This window comes from Rousettus aegyptiacus, unplaced genomic scaffold, assembly GCF_014176215.1.
Source record: "Rousettus aegyptiacus isolate mRouAeg1 unplaced genomic scaffold, mRouAeg1.p scaffold_m13_p_6, whole genome shotgun sequence".
In the NCBI taxonomy this organism is placed as follows: Eukaryota; Metazoa; Chordata; class Mammalia; order Chiroptera; family Pteropodidae; genus Rousettus; species Rousettus aegyptiacus.
Window position 1 is genome coordinate 35479952 of NW_023416309.1, and position 25995 is coordinate 35505946.

Sequence of the window (25995 nt, forward strand, 5' to 3'; positions counted from 1 at the left end):
AATATGATCATATTTGCAGCCAAGAAAATTGTTCTTATGATGGGAAAAAAAATCCTTTACGTGTCAAAAATCCTTGTGGCATGCATGTCCTTCGTCACAGGAACAAGTGGGAGAGCCACTTCATTCAAGAATCACACTCACTGCATCTCTTGTTCTTCATAAATTCAGCTTACACTACACCCAAACTATTCCACGGGCTTAGTCTTATTCTCAAGCACTGAGTAAATAAAGAGCACAGATTTCCAAAGGTATTTGAAGTCATTGTGAAAAATAAAGTTTCTGCACCAATAAAGAATCAGAAGGTCATTTAGTCCAGCTTCTGGCTTGAGGCACAGGCTAAGCATGAGGTTGTTTGGCTTATTTTTTAAATTCACATATGCTATAGTTTAAAAAGTGTTTATATAGCACACATTCTTTATAGGTATACTGTATTTTTTTCAGCAATTGAAGTTTCATACATTTTTCTTTCCCCAAATTTATTTCTTTTCTCCAAATAACTAAATTGTGTTGCCAGAATCATTGTTATAATACCTTCTAAATATTTATTGTGATTATGATTTGTTTTGATGCTCATGAGGAAAAATACCATAAAAGGTTCATTTTGCTACACCTTTGATTTTAATTTTGCTCTATTTCCATTTCAATGCATCTCACCTTTCACAATCTCAAGTCCCTGCTAAAGAGTCCTATGCAAAAAACTTATGAGCAGTGAGGCACCACAGCGATCACATGATACAACCTTTTCCAGAAGTAAAGTAACTTCGCCAAGATCATGAACCCATGTTAGTGGCAGGACTGAACTCTTTGGTGACCTTCACTAGGACAGCTATATAACTTCTCTGCATTTCAGAGTCCTAATCTGTAAAAGAGACATAACAGTTCTAACTTGCAAGGGTGTCGTAAAAACTAGCACTAAAGTATACAGTGTAATCAGCACACTATCTACGAAATAGTTGGCACTCTGGAAAAGGTGGTTGTTGCTGTAATTATTGAAAAATGGCCCAACAGGGCAAATGAAGGTTATTTTTGCTCCTTTAGTTACTTCTCTGGCCTCTCCAGACTCCTCCCCTTTCTCGATCACCCAGCCCTTGTTCTTGCTTCCTTATCCCACCCCAAGAGAACAACAAGGCTCTTCATAGAAGGGTCCATATTTCCCTGGGGGATACCAGTATGTGCCAGGATGTATGCAAAAACCCCAGGATGAACACAGAGCCGCACTCTGGCCCTTCCTTATCAGTTTTACTTGGGAGAATATCCACTGCTACATCATTGTGTAGAGAGCAGAATTTACACGAAATGTTAAGACAAAGCATGAGAACTCACTAGTCCAAGTTTGTGCATCTTTGTGGATACTTCAGAGAAAAAAATCTAGACGCCCACAGCTGCTATGAACTGAGCAATTTCTCTGAATAAGACACTCTACTAAGAATGTATATACATTATCTAATTTAATCCTAACCACAGCCGTTTACAGATGAGGAAGGAGTGATGCCAAGAGATTAAGTAACTTGTGCAAGGTCACACCACCAGGAACTGGGTTTAAACCCCAAAGTCTACACTCTTATTAAACACTACTTTATCCTGTCTCCTCTGATGGTGTTCTTATGTTACTGAACTCAAAAGGTTCATTTTGCCTGCACACGTCAGAGCCAAAGGAGACATGGACAGGAGTTTGCAGCAAAGAAAATAGCGGTTTATTTAAGGAAATGGCACCAAGCCTAGAGACACAGGTGAGCTAGAACTCTTAAGACTTGGCTCCCAAATGACTTCTAGGGAATAGGTTACATAGGGGAAAATTCATTAGTCATGATAGCTAAGAGAGTTGGGGTTGTGGGCTCTACTGATTGGTCAGGGCTGAGATAGGAGGCAATTGATCATTGCATCAAGTCCTAATGTCAGTCATGGCATTGTCCTGTCTGGTTTCCAGGGCATGCTGGTAGGGACATTCCATCTTCATGGGTCTAGAGCTGCAGTACATCTGAGGTCAAATTGTTATCTTTAGCTTGACCAAAACTCTGATTCTGTGGCCAGAGGCTTTGTTCCTAAGACTGTTTGATGTTGACCCAAGGGCTTAATGAATTAGGGATTGGTCATGCATGTGCTGAAGAATAAGGAAAGAAAAGAAGCAAGTGAGTACAAGGCCAGATTGAGTCAAGGCGAAAGAGAAAAGAAAAGGTCTTTTTAAGGAAGTGAAGATTTGCACAGTTACACTTGCAAGGTGTGTATTTTTATCTCAAAGAGGACTTCCTGAATGCTTTAGTTAAAGGAATTACTTTCTAAGATATAATTGTAGACAGTAGAAACTGTTCGGAGGCAACTCTGGCTTCATTGGTGCCTTTAAGTCACTCTTCCTGCACTGGATCCAGGTCTGCACAGTGTACATTCATTTCCTCATTCAGCAAACATCTATTAAGTTGCTGCTGTGCACCAGGCACTGGGCCAGGCAGGAAGGATCCAGGCAGTGGTTGGACGAGGAGTGAGAAAGAAAAGCCATGAAACATTATCATCATAATATATTTCCCATTTAATCCTCAGACCAACCCTGTGAGATTTCCTATTTTTATGCCCATTTGTAGATAAAGAAACTGAAGAACAGAGAAGGTAAATGTTAAGTCAAAGTTCATACTGACAGGAATTGAACCTAGACACAATGTGATGCTAAAACTCGGCCTCTTAACCATTCTTTCATCTCCAAAATGAGTAATTAGGTCCTGATAATTAAATATGGACTGGAGCATGTTCTTTTTGCGCAGCTTTTCAATTTTTCTGGTGCACAATCAAGTGGGCGTGTGTGTGATTTCATGGTCATTCTGTAATAATCATGCAGTTCATGTCACATTTGCCTACAGAAATAAAAATTTGGCTAGAATTGCCTACAATACTATTATTAACATTGCTAAAAATGCTAGTAAGTCTTCTATACTGGGTTACAAGGGAATAGTAGGACTTCAAAATAAACATTAACAGGGATGGAAAATGTTGAGTTCCCTTGCTTGCAGTTTTTGGCTTATTTTTTTTTTTTTTTTTTTTTTATGGGAACAGGCCTGTCAACTCTAAATGCATCTGGCTCTAGCAGAGGAAAAGAAAGGAAAAGCAGGAAGTCCATTTTTGGCAACAATCCGGGCAGAATGAGCCCTGGGGAGACAGCATCATTCAACAAAGCATCTGGAAAAAGTAAAGTCACCTTCTTACAATCTCTTTGCTTGATTCTGTGTACTGGATGATCCTGATGTTTTACTAAGCACTTCCCTTGAACTTTTTAATTTATTTTTTACTGTTATGAATGTTTATATTAACTACGTATGGTATAAATACTTTTTAAATTATGAATTTACATTTTTAACTTCCTGAAAAATAGCATTTTACTGAAGATGTTCTAACAGTGTTTACCTCAAAAGGAAAAAATTGGAACCACCTTGGAACATTCCAGCAGTTCTTGGAACTGCTCTCCTCACCATTATAACTCCAGAAGATACATCCATTTTGTTTCTAATTAGTTTTTATTATAAAAGTAATAAATTCTCATAGTTAAAAACTCAAACAATACAGGGTATTATTAAAATTCCTTTCCACTCTCAATGGCTCAGTTCTACTCCCCAGAGGTAACCACTGTTAAGTTTATAGTGTTTTGTTCAAGAAAAATAAGATTCTCTTTTAAGATGATCCAAACGGGATATGACTGAACATATTCGTATAACTTTTATATTGCTATAACTTTTCACATAGCTTTCTGTACATATATCTATCTACCTTATTCTCCCTAATACCTCTTTGGTATTCCATTGTGTGGATATACTGTCATTTATTTAATTACTTCCTCCCTGATAGAAAGGTTGGATTGCTTCTTGGTTCTTTTTGTTGTCGCTTTTCCTTTTTTTTTTTTTTTTGCTATGAAAAATAATGCTATAGTGAACACACTTATGCATATATTGTTGTGTATTTGTGCAAATATATCCATGGGGCAGATGAAGTACAGAGGCAAAGGACTTTCAGGCTTTTAATTTAAATTGGTGTTTCTACACTCATTTTAAAATTCAGTAGCTATCATTTTGTTTCACGGTGATGGGCTATCTCACAAGTGACACTCAAGATCTATTCTGATGTGTTATGTGGTTATAATTGTTTCTTGGGATGTTGTTCAGTTTTACCTTTCTAAAATATTTAAAGTTTTCAGCACTAATCTGAGGCTCATCTTTTGGGGGATTTAGGTGCCTGCGAAGGAATGCGACAGGCCTGGGAGGAATCTTCTTCCCCACTCAGCCCAACCACATCCCTCAGCGCTATCATTAGAACTCCCAAATGCTATCATATCTCATCGCTGAATGAAAATGCCGCCAAACGTCTGTGTCGCAGGTATTCTCAGAAACTGATCCAGCACACCGCCTGTCAGCTGCTGAGAACCTACCCAGCTGCCACCCGTATCGACTCGTCCAACCCTAACCCCCTCATGTTCTGGCTGCATGGGATACAGCTCGTGGCACTCAACTACCAAACAGAGGGTAATGGGCCTACCGCACCCCTGGGTGCCTCCTCACCTTTCTCCTTTGCAGCTTATATTTCAGTAAACGTAATTCAACAAATAACATTTTTTTAACGGACAAGATTCCAGACCAGGGCACACTGTGTATAAGAGTAAAAATACAGAGAACAGAAAGCAGAAACTAATTTGATACTGAATTGCATTGCGCCCTTGATGTTTCAGAGTTAAGGCAACAGAAAAGAACCTTGAAGGGCTCCCTAATAGTCTCCTGCTCCTGGCCCCCTTTTGAAGAAGTTTTTAAACATAAGACCGTTCTTGTGTATCTTTAAACAGGACACTGTTCAGGGCTGTGTCCAGTTTGTTTTTCAAAGATCTTTTGGGACAGTTCCTAAAACCCCTTAGTAAGCTGTCTTGTTAAGCTAGTTTTCCTTGCAGTCCAAAAGTAATTGTCACTCCAAAAGTATTGCAAGTTAAGACCATTTTAGCTTCTTCTCATCCCTTTGAGATTGAAATGGAGAATAATAGAGTAGCAAACACAAAGAAAACAAGTACGTGAAGGACATGAACAGAGGAAGTAGTGTTGGTGTTTCTTCACTATTGATGAGACCCCGTAACAGGGATAACCGATGAGGCCTCGCACAAGATTGATCGCATGCTTACTATGCGCCAGGCACTACGCTAAATTCTCGACCCCTGTTATCTCATTTAATCTTTGAAAAAACCCTAAATGGTGGATACCTTTGCGATCCCCATTCCTCAGATGAGCAAACCAAGGCACAGAGCGATAATTTTGCTCAAGGTCACAGAATGATTTATAATAATAAATGCAAGGGCTCTGGGAGTTTAGAGAATTAAGTGTTTTGTTTCACTTGGTTATGGGGGGCAGAAAGAGAGCTACAAAAGTTAAAGGAAGAGCAGATGAGGAATGCTTCCTCAAAGCTCATTCAAAACCACAGTCTTTTCTTTGAACACTCAAGCCACCTTCTCATTCTTCTCACATGGACTGACTCAGATCCTAACTAACCATGCTGACCGGTCAACCACAGCTTATCCCTGTCTTCAGCCAAGGTCAAACCACAGCTTTAGCTCTGGCACCATCTAACCACCTGACAGTGGTGCTGACCCTGCAGATGTATTTTTTTGCCTTTGTTATATTTGCTTCTTTCTGTTGAAATTAAATAAGATAATGCAGGTGAAGTTGACCATAGTGCCTGGCACATAGAATGCATTTCACAAATGTTAACTATTATCAAGTGTTTTTGGTAAGTTATGAAAACAGTATGCTTTGGACTTGCAAGTGGAAATAATAATGAAATATTTTCAAAGTTGTAAAAAAATTTTTTCAGTCCGTCCCAAGTGGATTGTGGCCTCACATCTCTGGCCCTGTCTGTAGCCCTGTGTCCACTGGCACCCTTGATTATTATGATACTGAAATATTTTAAGTAAACCGAAATAACTGGGAAAATGGCTTTCCCCAGGAAATGTAAACGCATTTAGTTTGGGATGATCCTTTTCTCCTAAAGTGCCAAGGCTGGTGCAGACGCACTGGCTCCACTGACAGCAAAGGGAGCCGCAGGTGAAGGGGACATGGGAATTGACCCTCCTTGGGCCATCCCGGAATCCAGGAGCACACACTGAGGCTGCAGTTTGGCCTTCACTCACCCCTGATGGCTTTGCCTCTCTCCCAGATCAAGCCAGGAGCGCATGTTCGAGCTGTCCCACTCAGCAGAGGCAGATGGCTGTATTGATAGTTCATCCTCAAATTTCCCTACATAATCTTCCAACCCAGGAAAGAGGGCTGTCATTAAACCTCTCTTGATTTAATGCAGCAAGAAATTATTAAACATCTCCCCTCGCTGGACCAAGCACAAGCTACTTGCAGTTTCATCATGTTTATCTGTAAAAAAGCTCTTCATTTCCACAGACTGTGGGTAGAGCCTGGTCAATACTTTGCACACAGTAGATGTTCAATAAATGCGTGCTGCACTGAGCTGAAACAGATTGTCCCTGTTTTAATTTTTTGCAAAGAATTCTTAGGGAGTGCTTGATTTTTAATTTTTGCAAAGAAAACAGAGAGTCCTTGATTTTCCATGAAGCATCCTAACCAAATAACAGAGAACCCCCTCCCAGTGTCTAGCCTCCAGATATGTTCCTTACCGCTTCATGAATTTCAGGCGACGCTGATACCACAAAGGGCTGTCCATGGACTTAGAGTCATCCCTTCCCAGGATTTCTAATGATGCCATCAGTTCCAAGAAGGTCTGCAATAATCTGGAACTAGGAGTTTAGAAGGTCTACACTCAATAAAACTAACTCTTTATTTCAGAAATTGACTTGAGCCTGGTATGCAAACCCTGGTTATTGCTGGCAACAGTCCCTCAAAGTTCTTTCCATCTGGGGTAGAACAATTCCTGTCCCAAGTATGTAGACGTGCAGCCCCAGTCAAAAGAAAAGCTTCTATTATTTATTACGCTTTCTCGAATAATTGTCAAACTCTTTATGAGCCCCAAGTATGTAGACGTGCAGCCCCAAAATATAGAGATAATTATTATAGGAATGGTGTCTACTGAATACAGTGTTTTTAAATAAATAGATGACCATTAAACTAATAATATACTTGATCTGACATCACATGCATTGACTGAGAGGGGTGATCAAGTTACAGTGCCAGCAGTCCCCAACCTTTTTGGCACCAGGGACAGGTGCTCCTATGAGAATCTAATGCCTGGTGATCTGAGGTGGAGCTGAGGTGGTGATGCTAGTGCTGGGAGTGTCTGCAAATACAGATGAAGCTTCGCTTGCTCACCAACCACTCACTTCTTGCTGTGCAGCCCAGTTCCTAATAGGCCACGGACCAATACCAGGCTACGGCCTGGGGGTTGGGGGCCCCTGGGTTACATGGACTCATACACACTCTCTAACTTGGTTACAATAAGGGTTTTAAAACTGAAGCTCCAAGTGAAATTCTGGGACCACCTCTAGGGGACAGACAGTAGGAGGGCTAGATTTGAGGTACCACCTTTATTCCAAACTGAGCAGCTCCATGTGGATCTGTTTTACATATTGGATCACCAGACGAGAATGTAGTTAAGAAAAAGTGCTTTAAAGTTTTGGAAAGCTGTAAGAGTAAACACAGAGCTAATGAAATCAGACTTCAAACCCAAATTGAAGTGGATACCATAATCATAATTTAATAGCTACTGTTTATAGAGACCTTCTATGTGCCAGATGGTACGGTAGGGACTTTCTCACATTATCTCATTTATCTTTATGACAGCCCTGTGCGATGTATATTATATGGCTTGGTGGTTAAGATTGAGTCAGGCTGTCTGGGTTCAGACCCCAGCATCCACCACTTACTAACTGTGTGCCTTGGGTTCTTTCACTTCTTGTGCCTCAGTTTCCTCATCAATATAAATGAGAGTATTTGATGGGTTATTGGGAAGCACTGATGGACCTCTTAGAGTGAGGCCTGTACACGGTAAGAGCACAAGTAGTGTAAGCTGCTGTGATTTTTTAGTAAGATATATCCATTCCACATTTACCAACTCTGCATGAGCTAGTTCGCTTTACTCTCTCAGCCATCCTAGCCCATGTCTATGTTCCTCAGTCACAGAATAGCCTGAGAAGAGAATTTTCTTTTACTGCAAGCAGGCCTCAGTGAATGTCACACTGGGACTAGAAGGGACCTGAAAGATATGGGGTCCATTGCACTGGTTTTATAGAAAAGGAGACTGATGCCCAAGTTGATATATGTCTGAAACATCTTCCCATAAGAATTCCTGCACATGATCCCAACCAATCCCGTGTACATGGAAAAATTTTACACACGAGACGAGTAGAGGCCAACTTCTAATTGCTCCATGGTGCTTACATGCTTTTCCTTGATGTTGGTCCATGTAGCAGAGTTCATTCTGCACATGGAAGGAATCTATCAGAGGGAATATTTATCAGATGTGTCTCATAAACTTTTTGCTCCTTTGGGCAACTTTATAACAGACTTGTGCCATCAGATGAGCATTTGAGTGTGTAAGAGCCCAAAAATAGTACAGGAGAGAATTCTCTCTGTGTCTAGTTGTTCACCAAAGAACTGTGCCAAATAAACTCTGGCCACAAAAGACTGGAAGGCATTGCGAGTTTATGATTGAGGGAATCGTGAACATGATGTGAATCACATGTAATAATAATTTTTTTCGTGTTTACAATTTTTAAAAAGGTAGAAGTATTATAATTTATAGATTGAAGTTGAGATTTCAAGGAAAGATGTTTTTCTGGCTATTCTCCCAGTCTTTCTTAGATGATTAAGATTTTATTTTATATTTGAAAAAGCATATAATTATCTACATGTTTTGACTGTGGGGATAACAAAATGCCATTATTATTTCTTTCTAAAATTCATTATAAAATGAGGTATTTCGAAGATTTTTGGGGGGGGTGGATGTTGTAAATTTTTATTTGCAAAAAAAGTTTTTAAGTAGCAAGATCTGGGTTGGATTAGGAATGCCGAGCTTCTCCCACAGACTGAACCCCATGAAGACAGGGATTTTCTGTCATGTAATCTGCCATATTTCTGGTGCCTAACACAACATGGCACGCAGTAGCCACTCAGTCAATCTATGGAATAAATGGACAGATGGTTATCGATAGAAAAATCTGTTGAACTTTAAGTCTATAAGGTAAACAGTTAAGCGACAAAGTAACAAGCACTATTGACTCTGTTTTGCAGATCTCCCTTTACATTTAAATGCTGCCATGTTCGAGGCCAATGGTGGCTGTGGTTATGTTTTAAAACCTCCAGTCCTGTGGGACAAGAACTGTCCTATGTATCAGAAGTTTTCTCCCTTGGAAAGAGACCTGGACGACATGGAGCCTGCCATCTATTCTTTAACTGTAAGTATGGCCCCTGTCTCCAGAAAGCAGCAAAGTGCTTAAGCCTTCCTGGATGCGAACTGATTTTGAATTAAAGGCATCACATAGTTTTTCACATCACACACAGTTTTGTTTATGCAGATTTAGTTCCCAGGATTTCTTTACCTCTCAAAAGCAGTGGCTAGGGTTTAGGAATACTGTCACCAGGCACTGTATTGGCCAGTGCCCAGGAGATGGAGTCGCCAGCTCCCTGCTTCTCCTACGTACTGATGGTGGTAGTTCCTCCTGGCCTCAGAATCAAAATTCTGAGCTTAAGCTCCTCGTTAGAGCAGGTCATCTCAAATTCTGACAAGCTCTTAGTAGATCAGATTAACAGGCATCATTATAATAATACAATTAAATATCTGTCCCCCTTACAGGTTAACCTTTATCATTCCTGGACCTTCCCTTATGCCTTTTATTGCCTAATTAACTTTATGTCGAGACTCCACAGACTGCCCTTAACAACAGCCCCTGGTAGCTAGCTCATTACTCAACTTTATTTCCCCATTCTTTCGCTCCCTCTTAGCAGACAGGGAAAACGACAGCTGGATGGGTCATAGAAAAAAGGGACAAAGTAATCTCTTCCGTCCATTGTTAGAACTTAGCCATTTCCCTCCAAAGGAAGGGTGCCAAGCAGTCTCTGCTCACGACACCCGTGAACCCCACTCACAGATTTTCCTACCACCCTAACTGCCTTTCTGTTTCCCTAAGACTAGGGGAGTAGCCCCTCTTCTGTTTGGCCCTTTTAACTAGACTCGAGCAGAGTATCATCTATTTACAGAAGGTTATAAATTAATTTTTAACAACATTCCCTGTGACTTGCTCTAAAACAAACTATTCAAGAAAATGATTTGGCAGTTAAAAAATATCCACCTAAAACTTTCTGAACAGAATATTCATAACAGACTTATGGTGATGTTGCATAAGGTCCCCTTTTCTCTCGCCTTCTTGAGAAATTTAATTTCATCTTAATCGGTTGGTTTTTAAAGATACTTGAACATTTTGACAGTTGAAAGGTGATAGTTAGGTGAATACTTTAGACAAAATACATTTTTCCCGTGATTCCAGTCATCTGATGACCGATTAGCAGGTTTAGTAATCATTCCCCTCGTCCATTCCAGAGTGTCCTTTGTGTTTCTTTGTGAAGGAAACGGTGAGGCGCAGAGGCGCAGGGGTTGTCTTTGCTTCCCTTTCATCTTCAGTGACTTTGATCTTCATTTCCTCCCTCAGATTGTCTCTGGACAAAACGTGTGCCCGAGTAACAGCACAGGAAGCCCGTGTATTGAAGTCGATGTCCTGGGAATGCCCCTGGACAGTTGCCATTTTCGCACGAAGCCCATCCATCGCAATACCCTGAACCCCATGTGGAATGAACAGTTTCTCTTCCGAGTTCATTTTGAAGATCTCATATTTCTTCGTTTTGCCGTTGTGGAAAACAACAGCTCAGCAGTAACTGCTCAGAGAATCATTCCACTCAAGGCTTTAAAGCGAGGTAGAATAACATTGTCATAATGTTAATAATTATTGTAGCTAAGTGACAGATGCCCTGGAGTTCATTAGACTCTTCTCTCTATTTCTGTGTATGTTTGAAATTTTCACATTAAAAAGTTAAAATAAGAGGCAGGAAGAAATAATGCAAATTTGAACACTGTTTAAGCACATCTCAAAAGAGCATTCTTTTTTTTTTACATTTTCCTAAAATCCAAGGTATTGACAACATTCCTTAGGAAGTATGGCCTCTCCCTCCACTGCTGATGTCGGGAGCAGTGGCGGTTGGCTCTCATTCCCTCACATCCCTTTCCAAGTAACACCCACTGCCCCACCCCCTGGCATTTTTAAAGCAGAGATTGAAGTGAGGAGAGGAAACAGAAGGGAGAGTTGGGGTGTGGTATAACTAAGTGGGCCAAAGCTGGAATCAGTGCCTGGCAGAAGTTCAGTGTCAGAAGCCAGAGGTGGATGTTTGGTGCAGAGCAGGGAGGATGGAGAATCCTAAGCAGAAGCCAGACCTGTCGGCTGATGAATTGGCTTTGCCATGGCCTTCCTGGGAACTTCTGTTTGTCAGACTGTCTGCATTTCCTCTCAAACTTTGGTGTGCATGGGAGTTACCTGGAACTCTTGGTAATAAGATGCAGATTCTGCTGCAGTAGGTCTGGGCTATGCCTTGAGATCCTGCATTTCTAACAGGCTCCTAGGGATGCTGGCCCTGCTTTGAGTACAAAAGTTCTAGTCCATACTTCCTCCCACAGCCACACTCAAACTGCCAGGCTCTGAGCACCACAGACACATTATATTTTCCCACTTTTTGTGCATTTCCTATTGCTTATCACCATTGTGCAAGTACCACGTGGTCACTGCGTTAATGAGCCCAAGCCGCCATAACAAAGTAGCACAGACTAGGCGACTTCGCAAAAGAAATTTATTTTCTCACAGCTTTGGAGGCTAAAAGTCTAAGGTCAAGGTGTCAGCAGGTTTGTTTTTTTCTGAAGCCTTTCTACTTGACTTGTGGGTGGCCACCTCCCCACTCTGTCCTCACATGTTCATCCTTCAGTCTGTGAGCATGGCATTTGATGTCTCTTTATCCGTGTGCTAATCCCTTCTTCGTATAGGGATGCCAGTCGTATTGGGCCCACCCTAACGATTGATTGTAACTTCATGACCTCTTTAAAGGCCCTATCTCCAGCCGTTGTCACATTCTGAGGTTCCTGGGAATCAGAGCTTCAATATATGAATTCTAGGAGGACACGATTCAGCCCATAACAGTTATTACAGAAATAGGAGCGTATAGAGAAGCAAGAACAATTTTTTTTAATCCATTTTTTCATGTCTCCAAAATAATCACCTTTACTATATTATCTTTTGCAGGCTTAATTTTTCTGCCCATGTAGAGGCTTCCTAATCATCTTAGCGTTTTGCAACTTACTGGTTTTCACTTAATAATATGTGTAGTGAGCAACTTTTCTAGTTAATAACTATTCGAGTTAATAACTATACACCTAATTATCACTTTTACTGGCTGCATACTAGTTCTAATGCCCTTTTATACTTATACAAACACACCTTAACTTATTTAACCAAGCCCCTGTGGTTGGAATTCTTTATATCACTAAAGCTGTTCTGAGGTGGAACATTTGTAAAATGGTGACTGTAGATGCCTTGATACAAAAGTGACCAGGTTTTCCTACAATATTTTGTTTAAGAGTTTCTGTTTTAAGTTAATCACCACTAGGTGGCCCAAAACTGTCCCTGAAGGATCCATTCTCCCAGTTGGTTGCAAGCCTATTGCCTCTGCGTGCCCATCATAAGGTCTTATATCTACCTATCATTTCTTGACCTCCCTAGGGTATCTTCTTGGCATAGCTCTGCAGGTCCTGGCTAACAGACTTTTCCCAATTCTACATTATTCCAGGATATCGACATCTTCAGCTGCGAAACCTGCACAATGAAGTCTTGGAAATCTCCAGTTTATTCATAAACAGCAGAAGGATGGAAGAAAATTCCTCTAGCAGTACTATGCCAGCCTCTTTGGTAACCAAGTTCTGTTTCAGCATATTTGCAGAGATTGCTATGCTGGAGTTAGGCTTTCTTGTGGTACAGGACAGTGATAATTAGGTAGCTATGGAAATAATAATAATGGCTGGTACTCAGCACTTCATAAACACTTTATATATACTAATTCATTTAATCCTCTCAGTAACTTCACAAAATATCTGTTAGTATTGTCTCCATTTTACAGATGAGGAAGGTAATAGCTAAATACTTTTGAGATCACACACATACAAACCCAAGTTCATCTAGGGCCAAAACTCTTTCCTCTTTTTTTTCAAAATCCATACTCTTAATGAGTATATTATAGTGCCTGCCAGGGAAGTGAGTCAAACATACCAAGGTGGGGAAGAGGCTAATTAAGCATATCTGCTAGAAAGCATTCACTACTTCTATAACTTTAAGTTAGACCAGGAAATAACTTTAAGTTAGACCAGGAAATCCTTTGCTTCTTCAGTGGTCCAGGGGCAGGTGTCACAGGTGAGCAGGGTTGGGGTGAGCAGCCAGATGCTGCTGGCGATATGCAACTTACACCCTGGCACTTGGGGAGGTGCAGAATCTTCGCTCTTGGGAATGGGAGAGGAACACCACAAAAAGTCCCACCATTGCAGATTCGATGTTTTAACAAATTGCCCAGGGAAGGTTCGTGCCTAGTGAAGTTCGAGAATCATAGGACCAGCACTCACCCCAGTAATGATATGCAAAGCTGTTTACTTAAACAAGCAACACTGCTTTAATTAACTAGTTAATTCCATTATGCTTGCTCTTTAAAAATTAATTTCAAGGGATGTCCATCAGTTACCTCTTTATGTGTTTAATAATCTGATTACTGTTGTATCAATCATATACTTCAACATAGTCCAAACAACCCTTGGAAAGCCACCTCATACGCTCACGATGGCGCTGGCTTGACCACTGCCTCTGCCACCTCCAATAGCCCTGCTTTCTTTTCTGCTTCTCTTTCCCTCACTTATCAGCTTCTTCTCTGTCCCTGACCTTATTTCCTTAGATTCTCCTTCCTTCCCCTTCCATGTATGGCCAAGGTTGAGAATAGCACGTTGGCCAAAGTAGAGGGAGGTATTGCTTCTGTCTCATGCAGAGGACCAGGAGTTGGAGTTGGGGCTGCCTGGTACCTAAGAGCAAGAATCAGATGCTTTCAGAAACACAAGACAGGGCTTACTGCCCAATTCCGGGTTGATTGCCCTCAATACTTGTTAGAGCTGAAGGTTCCACACTGCCATGAATGAATCGTTTTTCCTCTCAACACTTCTGACACCAAATGTGTGGTTATCTTTTCCAATGTGTTACTTCTCCAACTCTCTGACAACACCTGGCGGTCCTGCCTTTCAATTCAATTCTGACACGATCCACCTGGCATTAGCATCAGAACCCACAAGTTAAAAGCTCAGTCTTGAAAGACTGCCCACATTTCGAATGCCAGTCACAAGTCCCAGCTTGTCACCGGTACTTCTAACCAACCAGCTATAAATTCAAGAGGTTCCACAGCCCCTTCCTCAGGTTCAGTAATTTGCTGGGATGACTCACAGAGCTCAGGAAAGTACTTTACTTGCCAGAATATTTTATTTATCATCTCACCATCCACAATTCTATCCCACTGCCCTAAAGAGAGATAAAACTCAATATACACTATTGATTTCCAGTTCATAAGTAAGGACTGACATACATCCCAGGTGCTATCAGTCCCATAATTATGATGGAAAGAGGCACAGTTTTATAAAATAATATTTTGGTGGTATGCTGTTACATATCCTCACTAGACTGTTAAGGAAGATGCACTGTTACTTCTTCAAATACAGAAAGATGCATCAGGTTATAAAAGGATGCTCCGCTTTTGCATTTATGTGTCCCTCATTCCAAGAACTAGCACTTCTGTGTTAAATGTAGCCTAGAAGTTGTATGAGAATGAATGAGAAACCATATGCTCTTCCTTAACAGATGTTTAATACAGAAGAAAGAAAATGTTTGCAGACTCACAGAGTCACGGTTCATGGGGTCCCAGGTCCAGAGCCCTTTACTGTTTTCTCTATAAGTGGAGGCACCAAGGCAAAGCAGCTTCTCCAACAAGTAAGTCCACTGAGCCTGCAGTTGGGAGAATTTGACATCTAATATGTATGGGTATGTGTGTGTGATTGTGTGTTTGTGTCTGTAAACACACACAAATACACAAAAGTCCATGTTGATGATCTGTCTTTTGATTCTGTTGATGTTCGACATTGAGACCAACCCTACAAATGATCTGAGGGATCTTGGTGCCACTGAACAGTCACCTTAACTTTTAGAAAAACATTTTTAAGAATTCTTCAGCCACATAAAAACACTGGGCTCAAGAAGAATAAAGACACGAATAAGTGGCTTTCCGACCATGTGTGCCCTTTCCCTCTGAGCATAGACGCAGGCCTCATCTTCCCTCGTAATGCAGAGCTTGCTAATCAACAAGAATTTGCACACGAGCTGAATGAACTCTGTCATTCTAGGAGCTGGATCAAATTCTTAGAGTGTCCAAATGGACCACATAGGCCCAGATGACATCTTGGGCCCTTCTAGCAATAGGTCTTTATTTACATGTTGAGCAGCCTCCTTGTTCCCCATCCCCTGACTCTTGATCTTTGAGGTCCTACACCTCTAACGCTACAAAGAGGCATGGAGGGCCTAAAACAAGAGGATGAGAGCCTGTTACACCAAACCCTGAAGCAGAACTGGCGTAAGTCCCCTCATGCTGTGCCACTTCTGTTCCGGAGCCCCAGGGATCTCAGCGGCCTTCTGCAGGCAGGGACAGTGCCCCACAGGGGGATTTGTAAGGTTGAGAAATCCAGGAACAAAGAGCAGCATCCAGAGAGAGAAGCAGCTCTTTGAAAGGGCAAGGCAGCCCTGCGTGCATTTCCTTTTCTCTTTACACTTGAAGCTCCACTCTTCCTTGGCACAGTGGCTTAATATCCTTGCAAACTTTTATCCTTAACCCATCTCAGAATTCTTTCTTCTACTTGGGGGCAGTGACTGTGGAGCTCCCTTTGAATTTAAGGGATTGTAGAATAGTTAGAGGATTAAAAACCCATACATAATCAGTGTCCATAAGTATTTCTGTCCTTTGAAGGGAAGTCTCTATGGACAAGCCAACTTTTGCCTAACATTTTAAATTGACTTAAGAGTCAAAGAAAACAGCTTAAGTGTTAACTTTCATAGCATATCAAACAGAAGCTACTACCAAAGCTTTGGTTTTTAAATTGGTCCATGAACTTCAATATCTACTATCACAAAGCACTATTGGGTTTTTGGAGATGCTATAAAATGTGAGGATTTAAAGCAAGGGAATATTTCCATGGACCACCCATGAAAAGCAGCTCATTGCTTCATTGTTACCCCATGCGGATAACTATGTGGATGTAAAGCAAGTCTGAGGAGGGAGGGATTCTGGGCCCCTCCTGGAGGTGACAGTGCCAATTAACCTACTCCTGGAAGCTCCCTGTCCTAAATTATTCCTATAGTTGAAGGAGAAGTTGCCTTGCCCAGAGTCCAGCATCAATTACAGACCAAGGGCTGGGCTGAAGGGAGCAGAGTCTTCTTGAAAATATCTGCCCCCACCATCCTCAGTTCATTCTGTTTTTCCTTGAAGTTGAGACACAGCAGTGCCAGGTGTTGAGGAGAAGGGTGTTTGCTTATTCCAGGCCAGATAGTGGCAGCTTTCCCTCATCACCCCCTTCGAGTTTAGCCTTTTGTCAGTACCCCGCACAACATGAGCGTGAAAGAATACATCGGTAAGAGGAACTATAGTGACAGCTCGTGTCTGTTGAGTTCTCATAATGTGTCCACGTTATGCTTTATAACTAGTGACTCAATCATTAAACAAAATTAAGAGGTTGTTACTGTGGGGGCAGAAAAATAATTTTCCTCCCACCTTCTAAGTTGTCCTAGCCAGACTAATAATCAAATTAACATGAGAAAATAACAAAATAACATGAGAAAATAAAATTAACAGGAGGAAATAACCACATTTATTACATACGCACATACAGGGGTTCCATAAGAATATGAGACTCAAAGACAGATCTGGCAATTAAGGCTTATATACTTTCTTGAGCTAAAGGGAAGGAGAGGTTGTAGTTTGGGACTTCACAGGACAGGAAAGCAATTCACATGGAGATGGAAAAGTAAATGTTTGGTAAATAAATGTTTGATGGGGCATCTTTAACAAGGGACACAGAGAGGACTTTGATCAAATGGGCCTTGCTAGGTTCATACTTATTGATATTAAACCATAGGAGGTCCTCTAAGTTCTTTTAGGCAGTAGGGCAAAGGTTAAAGCTTCTTTCTGAGTCTTTTGTTTCTTGAAAATAACCAGCCTAAAATAATCAGTATCTCAAAAGGCATATTTTGGGATAGCAGACTGATTCCCCTCATTACTCTCACTGTTCCCATTTTATAGAGAGGGAATTGAACCTGCAAAGGGTTAAATATCTTACCCAACACCTCACAGGCAGTAAATATTAAAGGCAGACCTCAGACTAGGTCTGTCTGGCTTCTGAGCCTTGTCTCAGCCACTCTGTTTGATTACCAAGGTCAGTGGCCAACAAAGAAAACAGGCTTCTAGTCTCACTGTCAAGTTTATTGAAAGGAGAATTCACAGGAACTTAGAAAAGAGGAGATTAGAAGATGATTGAGAGATTATTTTGGTAAAAAAACTGAACTAAGTTCTTTACCCTCAGTCCTGTATTGCAAGATTACAAAGAGCTAAATTCATAGTTTGAAAAATCTAGAGGTTTTAAATCGGTAGGAGCTCTCATTCCAGCAGTGGTAAAAACAGTTATGATGTCTGGGGATTATGAATAAATTGTATTGGTGCCCAGAATGGACATAAACAATCCTTTTGGACATAAGAGAATTCTTAGACCATCCAAAAAGAATTATGCAACATTCCAGAGTAGGTTTCACTTGTAAATTGCACATCAAAGCTCCCTGAACACCATGAAAATAGACTTATTTTGAATTGAAGTTTTTGCCCACTCCTCAGAGGTGTGCTAAATTTGCCTTTGCTTTGTCTTTAGATTCTGACCACCGAACAAGACATCAAACTTATTGCCACAGATTATTTTTTGATGGAAGAAAAATATTTTATATCTAAAGAAAAGAATGAATGCAGAAAACAACCATTCCAGAGAGTCATTGGTCCAGAAGAAGAGATCTTACAGATTTTAAGCAGCTGGTTTCCAGAAGAGGGATACGTTGGCAGAATTGTCTTAAGACCCCAGCAGGAAGTAAGTGTGTCTGGGCGCAGCCTACACAGTCACAGCTCAGTATGCAATTAACCACCTCCCTACTGGCCACCTCCCTCAACATCGGAATTTCTTGTAATTCCAACTTGGTTTATATTATTCCTGAAGTGAACGTGGGGAGATGATTTTATTCTTCTGCACATACTCAGAATATTATCTCCAGGCTAACAAAAATTGAGTCTAAAAATCATCCCTTATAAAACAAAGCAAGCAAAACCTCAGAGGATTCCTTACGTGTGTCCTCAGCTCTGTGTCCAGTATTTTATCTGTATGTGTGGAAAGACACTGTTATGAGGCTCAGAGAGCTGTGTAATGCAAGGCCTGTAGGCAGTTTGCATTTTAGGGTTGGCTGCCTTCCTGTTAGTGCCTGTTCAAGTTTTAGCTAATAAAAGATTCTGTGTATATAAGAAAAATAATGGTATTTCTTTGAAAATATTCCATAACTTCACACAAAATAAGAATAATCTCTCAGCTTCAGTCAGAATTCATATAAAATTACATTATGTTCACTAATATTCCCATGGTCTTTCATATGAAAGAAATAGTACAATGACTAACATGTCAACTCCAGATTGGTTGGCTCCTCTGGGGGTTTGTTGGTAGAAACAATTTTTTTCTGGAAAGGAGCCCACTAACTTACTGCTATTTTTTTTTAATTATGGTAAATTTAAAATATAAAGTCATTGTTCCAGTGTAGACAATCATGCCTCATTATACGTCAATAATGAAGCAACTGAATCCGTTCAACAGTTTGATTAAATAAGTATTTATTAAGCACCTGATATGTGCTAAGCCCTGTTCTGGGCACAGGAACTGCTCTTTTGGGGCATGTAATAGAGCTTGACTCATAAAATGTGCATCTGTGCTCTATGCTTGTTAGGACAGAGTGGAGACAATAAGGAACCATTTTCAGCACCGTATGTCACTTTTTCACTCTGGACTTAACTGTGAGCATGGCCCACAGCCTCTGCAGACCTTCAGCATCTCCCCCTCACTGCCTTCCCTCCTAACCTTGCCTTAGACCATAAAATAACACTTCTTTTAAGCAAAGAAATGTAATTGTCTCCCCGGCTTCCTCTCCCTATCAGACATACAAATTGCTAAGCCGGTGAAAATGCAATTCTAATAATTAATAGCTTTATGAGAAACTGTCAGAGGGCTTAGCTGGACTTTTGAAGCCATCTTTAATGTCTCTCTAATTTTTTTTCCTATTTCTAATTGTCTTTGCCATATTAAGTTTGCTACAAGTGACAATTTCAGTGGCTTCTTTAAATCATATATTTGCATAATGACTTACAATGTTTACAGCTCTCAAACATCCACTATTTTGAATGATCCATGATATAATGGAAATCATTCTACACATGGAGCTTCAGAGAGGTTAAATCCCAGCAGGGCAAGAAGTAGGAAGAACTCAAAACTTATGGCGTCCAGGTCAGTGTCATTTCCACCATCCCATGCTGTTTAGGCTGGAGTTGGGTCAGTCCGCGTGGACCACCCATGCCCAGCACTGTGGGAGGTGATGAGCAGGAGGAAACATGGGCGGGCTCTTGAGTAGGCCTTCATCATTTGGTTGGAAGGACTGGAAGGTTAGGGATGCCCATATGCAATTTAAAATGTATATGACAACAGGCAGTAGTGACCTCAGCAATAAATGTTTAATAAGGGCTGGCAGAGGAAAGAATTTTGAAGAAAAAGGGGGATAATTTAGGAGAGAAGTCTAACAAGCATTTTCTGATTAATAGAACACAGCAAACTCTCCTTTATAAACCTTTGTTGGGAAATTTTTGAAATGACTAATGAAATGTGTAATAAAAGATAACAAATCACATTTAATGTATCTAGGTATACCTGTTGCATCGTGACACACACTACATATTAACTGATTAAATAAATGAATTCAGCAATTATTGAATGCAAGCAGACACTAGCATAATTTATAGATTACGATTATTAGTATTTTCATTCATTTACTCTGTGAAACTAGTAAGATATATAAGCAGTTTGCTCATATAAGTTCCTAAACTGCTAATTATGACCTCTGATCTTTCCTGTCTGCCTTTTATAATTTTTTTGTTTCCTGGGCTGTCAAGCTGGCAAAAATCACATCTTCCTGTGGTCAGTATGCCCTCCTTTGACACCTGATGTATTTGAAATCCAACAAACCTGGCTCTGCCACATATTAGGTCACCTTGGATAGCTCATATGACTTCTGTAAACCTCTGTGCCCTACTGTGTAAAATCTATAACAGAAACTATCCTGCTTGACTCAAAAAGGTTGTCATGATACTCATCCAAACATGTAGACAATATGTAGAAAAGTGCTCAGTGAAGAGCTATACAGGTGAGGGCTGTTGTCATGGTTGTTACTTGTGGCTTCCATTGCAACTGAAAACTCCTTAAAAATAAATACGATCTGACAGCAACACGCTCCCTCTTGCTCCCCCAACACTGGCTTCAGCCCGCCCACCAGCTGTCGAAAATGGTGAAAGAAACCACTTACTATGATGTTGTGGGGGTCAGACCCAGTGCCACTCAGGAAGAACTGAAAAAGTCTTATAGGAAACTGGCCTTGAAGTAACACCCTAGTAAGAATCCAAATGAAGGAGAGAAGTTTAAACAGATTTCTCAAGCTTACAAAATGCTCTCTGATGCAAAGAAAAGGAAATCATACGACAAAGAAGAACAACAGGTGACTAAAGAAGGTGGAGCAGGTGGCGGTCGTGGCTCCCCCATGGACATCTCTGACATTTTTTGAAGGAGGAAGAAGGATGCAAAGAGGAAGGAGAGGTAAAATGTTGTGCATCAGCTATCAGTAACCCTAGAAGATTTATATAATGGTGCAACAAGGTATCTAGCTCTCCAAATATGTGAAGGCCAAGTTAGGAAGGACAGAGCAGCAGAGTACTGTCCCAGTTGCCGAGATACTGAGATGCAAATTAGAGGTCATCAAATAGGACAACAAATTCAGTCTTTCTACATGGAGCACCTGGCCATGGGAAACAGATCGGTACTAAAGGTAGATAAAAAAGCCTCAATGGAAGGAAGATAGTCAAAGAGAAGAAGATTCTAGAAATTCATATTGACAAAGGCATAAAAGATGGCCAGAAGATGACATTCCGTGGTGAAGGAGACTAAGAACCACGATGGGAGCCCAGAGACATTATCATTTTTTTCAGATCAGAAGGACCACTCTGTTTTTACTCAAGAAGACCCTTTCGTGTGTGCACATACAGCCGGCTGAAGCATTGTGTGATTTCCAGAAGCCAATATCTACCTGGACAACTGAACCACAGCCATCACCTCTTATCCAGACTGTCAAGTGTGGAGATATCAAGTGTGTGCTACATGAGAGCATGCCAGTTTATCATAGACCATATTAAAAGAGTCACCCAATCTTCAAATTTAAGGTAAACTTTCCTGAAAATGGCTTTCTCTCTCCTAATAAACTCTTTGCTTAAAAAACTCCTACCTGAAAAGAAGTAGAAGAGACTAATGAAATGGACCAGGTAGAACTGGACATTGTTCCAAATCAAGAAAGACGGCACCATTACAATGGAGAAGCACATGAGGCTGATGAGCATCATGCGAGGGGTGGTGTCCAGTGTCAGAACTCTTAGTGGGGCCAGTGAATAACATTCACTGCTGGCATTTTACAGAATAAGTGAAGGACTGTAATCATAATATGCTCACTACTTGTTTTTGTTTTTAATATTCAACTGTAGTAGTTTTTTTTTTAAGTTAAAGAATAACCTCAAATATTAAAGCTCAATAAAGAAAATAAGCTCAGAGTGAGGTTCGAAGGAGATCTTTTAAAAATAAAAGCGCGGAGGAAAAAAAATGGCATAGATAGAGGCTCTGTTCATCCCTCTGGCGACCAAATCAAAGTTGTGACAGAAACAAGGAGCAAACAGCAAGGAAAAATCTCCTGGGATCTAGATGAACAAGCCATACAACTAGGTAGAAAGCCAAGAAAGCACCCTGCAACAGCAGAAGGTAGGACAGGGCAAGGACGAGGGGCTGCCCGGTCCTGAGCGGCTGAGTGAGACGGAGGCTGCTGTAGCAGCAGACTCCTCTTAAAGGGGCCGCGTCCGCGAGCGGACTTTCGTGGTGACAGACCTGCTCGCTCTGAGCACCAGCACCTATTCAGCTAAGCACGGCGGGGCACCAGGGACTTATAGGAAGACATTGTTAGAATGAGGGACGAAGCAAGACTCGCTCTGTTCAGAAGTGCTGGTGGTATCCGTTGTTCCTTGTTGAGCCCTCTCCCACTTCCAGTGCACCGACACAGAGTCGCTATCGCTGTGACACCATCAAACTGGATAACAGAGTTCGCTCCTCCCAGATGATTCCCTGAAACTCTGCCTCCCTCAACTCACAGCTTCACCCAAGCCACATCCAGGTGTATCCTCAGCAAGTCAGGTGCTCCTTACTGAGCAGCGCCTAGACTCACAGTGGAGGCAACTGGCCTCGGTTTCTGGTATGGCCTTTTAAGGCAAATATAAGCTTAGCGTCTGTGGATTCCTTGCTGACTCTTAACAGGTGGCCCCAGAGGGGCAGAGGCTAGGGCTAAATTTGGCCTACAGCTGAACCCCTCTCAAGACTGCGCCACTGGACACTTACTACACAAATCCACGCTAATAAGACCGGGAGACTTAGGAGCTTTGCTTAGTACATAGAAATGGACACAGAAAGGCAGCCAAAATGGGAAGACAAGAAGTAGAAGCCATATGAGAGAACAGAACAGAGATTCAGATGTAATGGAGTCAAGTAATCTAACAGATGCAGAGTTCAAAACACTAGTTATATAGATGCTCAATGAACTTTTGGGAAGTGTAGATAAATTCAGTGAGAATTTCAACAAAGAGATAAAAACATAAAAATGGAAATGGAAATTATAAAAGGCAACCAGTCTGAAATGAAGAACATGTTACCTGAGATGAGAAGTGTATTAAATGGAATAAAAAAAGTGAATAAGGAAGAGGATCAAATGACCTATATAGAGGATGGCAAAGACAAGGACACTCAATCAGAATGGTAAGAAAAAAGAAGCCAAAACTATAAAAATAATTTATGGGACACTATGAAAGGTCAAAATATCCGCCTCATCAGCATACCAGAAGGAAAACAATATGTTGAACAGTTAATTGAAGAAATAATGATGGAAAATCCCTAACCCGATAAAGGAAATAGAAGTACAACCCCAGGAAGCTCAGAGAATCCCACAAACCAGGAATCCAAAGAGGACCACACCAAGACACATCATAATTAAAATGCCAAAGGTTAACTACTAAGAGAAAAATCTTAAAAGCAGCAAGAGAAAAGCAGATAGTTACCTACAAGGGAGCACCCATAAGACAGGCAGCTGATTTCTCAAAAGAAACTATGCAGGACAGAAGGGCTTGGCACAAAATATTTAACAGGATGAAGACCCAGGATCTACAACCAAGAATACTTTAGCCAGCAAAGCTATCAGAGTTGAAGGACAGATAAAGAGTTTCCCAGACAAAAATAAACTAAAGGAATTTATTACCACCAAGCCAATATTACAGGAAATGTTGAAGGAACTTCTTTAAGAAAAAACATGTATCAAAAACAGGAATAAAGAATGGTAACAAGTACATTCCTATCAATAAGTACCTCAAATGGAAAAGGTTTAAGTGCTCCAACTAAAAGATAGAGTGTATGAATGGATAAGAAAATAAGACCCCTACATGCTGCCTACAAGAGACTCACTTCAGATTAAGACACACACAGGAAGGAGATGGAAAAAGATATCACCTTGATGAACCTAGAAGGTATTTAAGTCAGAGAAAGATAAATACCGTATGATTTCACTTATATGTGAAATCTAAGGAACAAAAAGAACAAACTAATCAAAAACAGACTCAAATATAGTGAACAACTTGGTGATGGACAGAGGGGAGAAGGGTTTGGGGGACTGGGAGAATGGAGTGGAAGGTTAAAGAAGTACAAATTAGTAGCTGACGGATGGTCACGGGGATAGGGAGCATGGCATAGGGAACACAGTTAGCATTAATGTGTTGGCCAGGTGAAGGGTCAGGGGAGGGAGGGAACAGTTGGGGGAATCGTTTTATGAACTACATAGATGTCTAACCAATGTATTGCATACTTGAAATGAATTAAATAAAATTTAAAAAATAAAAAAATAAAAGCGCATGGTTGTCGGGATAGTTTATGTGGCAATTAGAATCTTTTTTGGTTTTTGCTTGCTTCCTGGTTTTCAGGGCCCTGAAAAGCATGTCATGTGAATCACCACCCAAACCCAGACTGATTGGTTAAATATATTATGATCATTGCAGTAACATACAATGCAGCAAAATCTATAGGAACTGACATGAAATGATGACATTTTAAGTGGGGAGAAAAAACAAGTTGTAGAACAGTGTATGTGGAGTACAAACTCATTTTATGCAATAAAAAGACATTAACTCTCTTCTACACATCCCTAATATAATAAATAGGGTCCAAAAACTTCAGTCGTGTAAATTGTAGGTTCCACAACTGCAAGAATGATGAAATGATTGGGGTGAGCCTGGTTGGCAAGAAGCTCCGGAAACTAGACCTTTCTGGTCGTGGCTACAGTTTGGCGCCACCTGGTGGCAATGATCCATTTTGACTTTAATTTTAATGGGAACAACTCTAAGTCCTGTGGCTGGTTGGAACTTCAGGATAGTGATGATTTGGGGGACCTTCTGGCTAGTTAGCACCACTTCAGTGCCTGATCTGAGGAAATTATGCTAGGATATCGCCAGGGATAGGAGTATCTTCCTGCCAAATCCTTGCTTCCTGAGATGGGTTGCCTGTTTACTTGTCTCTCCTTCCCCTTCCTATCCCCCATCTTGTAGAAGATAGCTGTATGTACCCTCATTCGAGAATGGGGCTAACAAAGAACAGGAGCCATCTGACAATCACATGTCTAAATTCACATAATTCCGGGATTTCATTCTATTATCTATTCATATACACAAAAATACATTTGTATATCCATGGCAGATGTTTAGAAGGATATGTAACCTAACAATAGTGGTTTTTTGTAGAGAAGGAGGTGGGGAGAGAGAAGGAAAAAGAATGAGAATGGGAAAAGTTTGCCTTTTTATTAATATAATTCTGTACTGCCTGAAAATGTTTAATAAGATACATATGTCTACAGATATATCTAACTACATAATATATATAGTTATATATGTAAAATACACTGGAAGCCAGTTCATCAAAAGCCAATCAACTTGATGAGCAATTCTCATAATTATTTAGCATTTTGTCAATATCAATTTCAATGTGACTCACCTCTAGCCATTGTTTTTTGCCTTTTCACTGTGGATTTTGTTCATCTAGCCTGGCTGAATGTCAATTTCACATTTCAGATGCCTAGCATTTCTTAAATGCTCAATGTCTTTGTGAGAATGGGAGAACTTTCTCTTAAATGGAATTTACTGTGTTCTTATTTAGCTTTTGGTAATTGCCAAATGGTATGTTATCATTTTATAAATTTATCTAGTTACTTTGAACTAAAAATCCACACCTAACAGAAACACATCTACTGGCTTGTTCTGGCCACACCTTATCAGTCTGTCAGCATCAGCAGAAACACTTACAGTACTTTCTCTGAGACTTGTACTTTCTTTCTCTGAGACATGTAAGTCCTTTCAGAGTGGTTTATGAAATATTAACTAGTGTGTGATAAAAAGCTAGGAAGTTGTTTCACATTACCCAGGTACATCTTAAATTTTTGTTCGATTTTTCTTATTC

The 25995-nt window shown here is 40.6% G+C and overlaps 1 protein-coding gene and 1 pseudogene across 4 annotated transcripts in view; both read left to right on the top strand.

The window, feature by feature from the left end:
* Positions 1-25995, top strand: part of PLCE1 (phospholipase C epsilon 1) — a 284212-nt gene that overhangs the window by 252096 nt on the left and 6121 nt on the right. For all 4 annotated transcript variants that reach the window (XM_016164148.2, XM_016164151.2, XM_016164149.2 and 1 more), the window contains 7 exons: positions 3043-3174; positions 4209-4499; positions 9207-9370; positions 10622-10883; positions 12798-12916; positions 14891-15019; positions 17995-18204. In XM_016164148.2, coding sequence (XP_016019634.2) covers positions 3043-3174; positions 4209-4499; positions 9207-9370; positions 10622-10883; positions 12798-12916; positions 14891-15019; positions 17995-18204 — 1307 coding nt within the window. The remainder of the gene's footprint in view (positions 1-3042; positions 3175-4208; positions 4500-9206; positions 9371-10621; positions 10884-12797; positions 12917-14890; positions 15020-17994; positions 18205-25995) is intronic.
* On the top strand, positions 18211-21905 carry LOC107520397 (annotated as a pseudogene).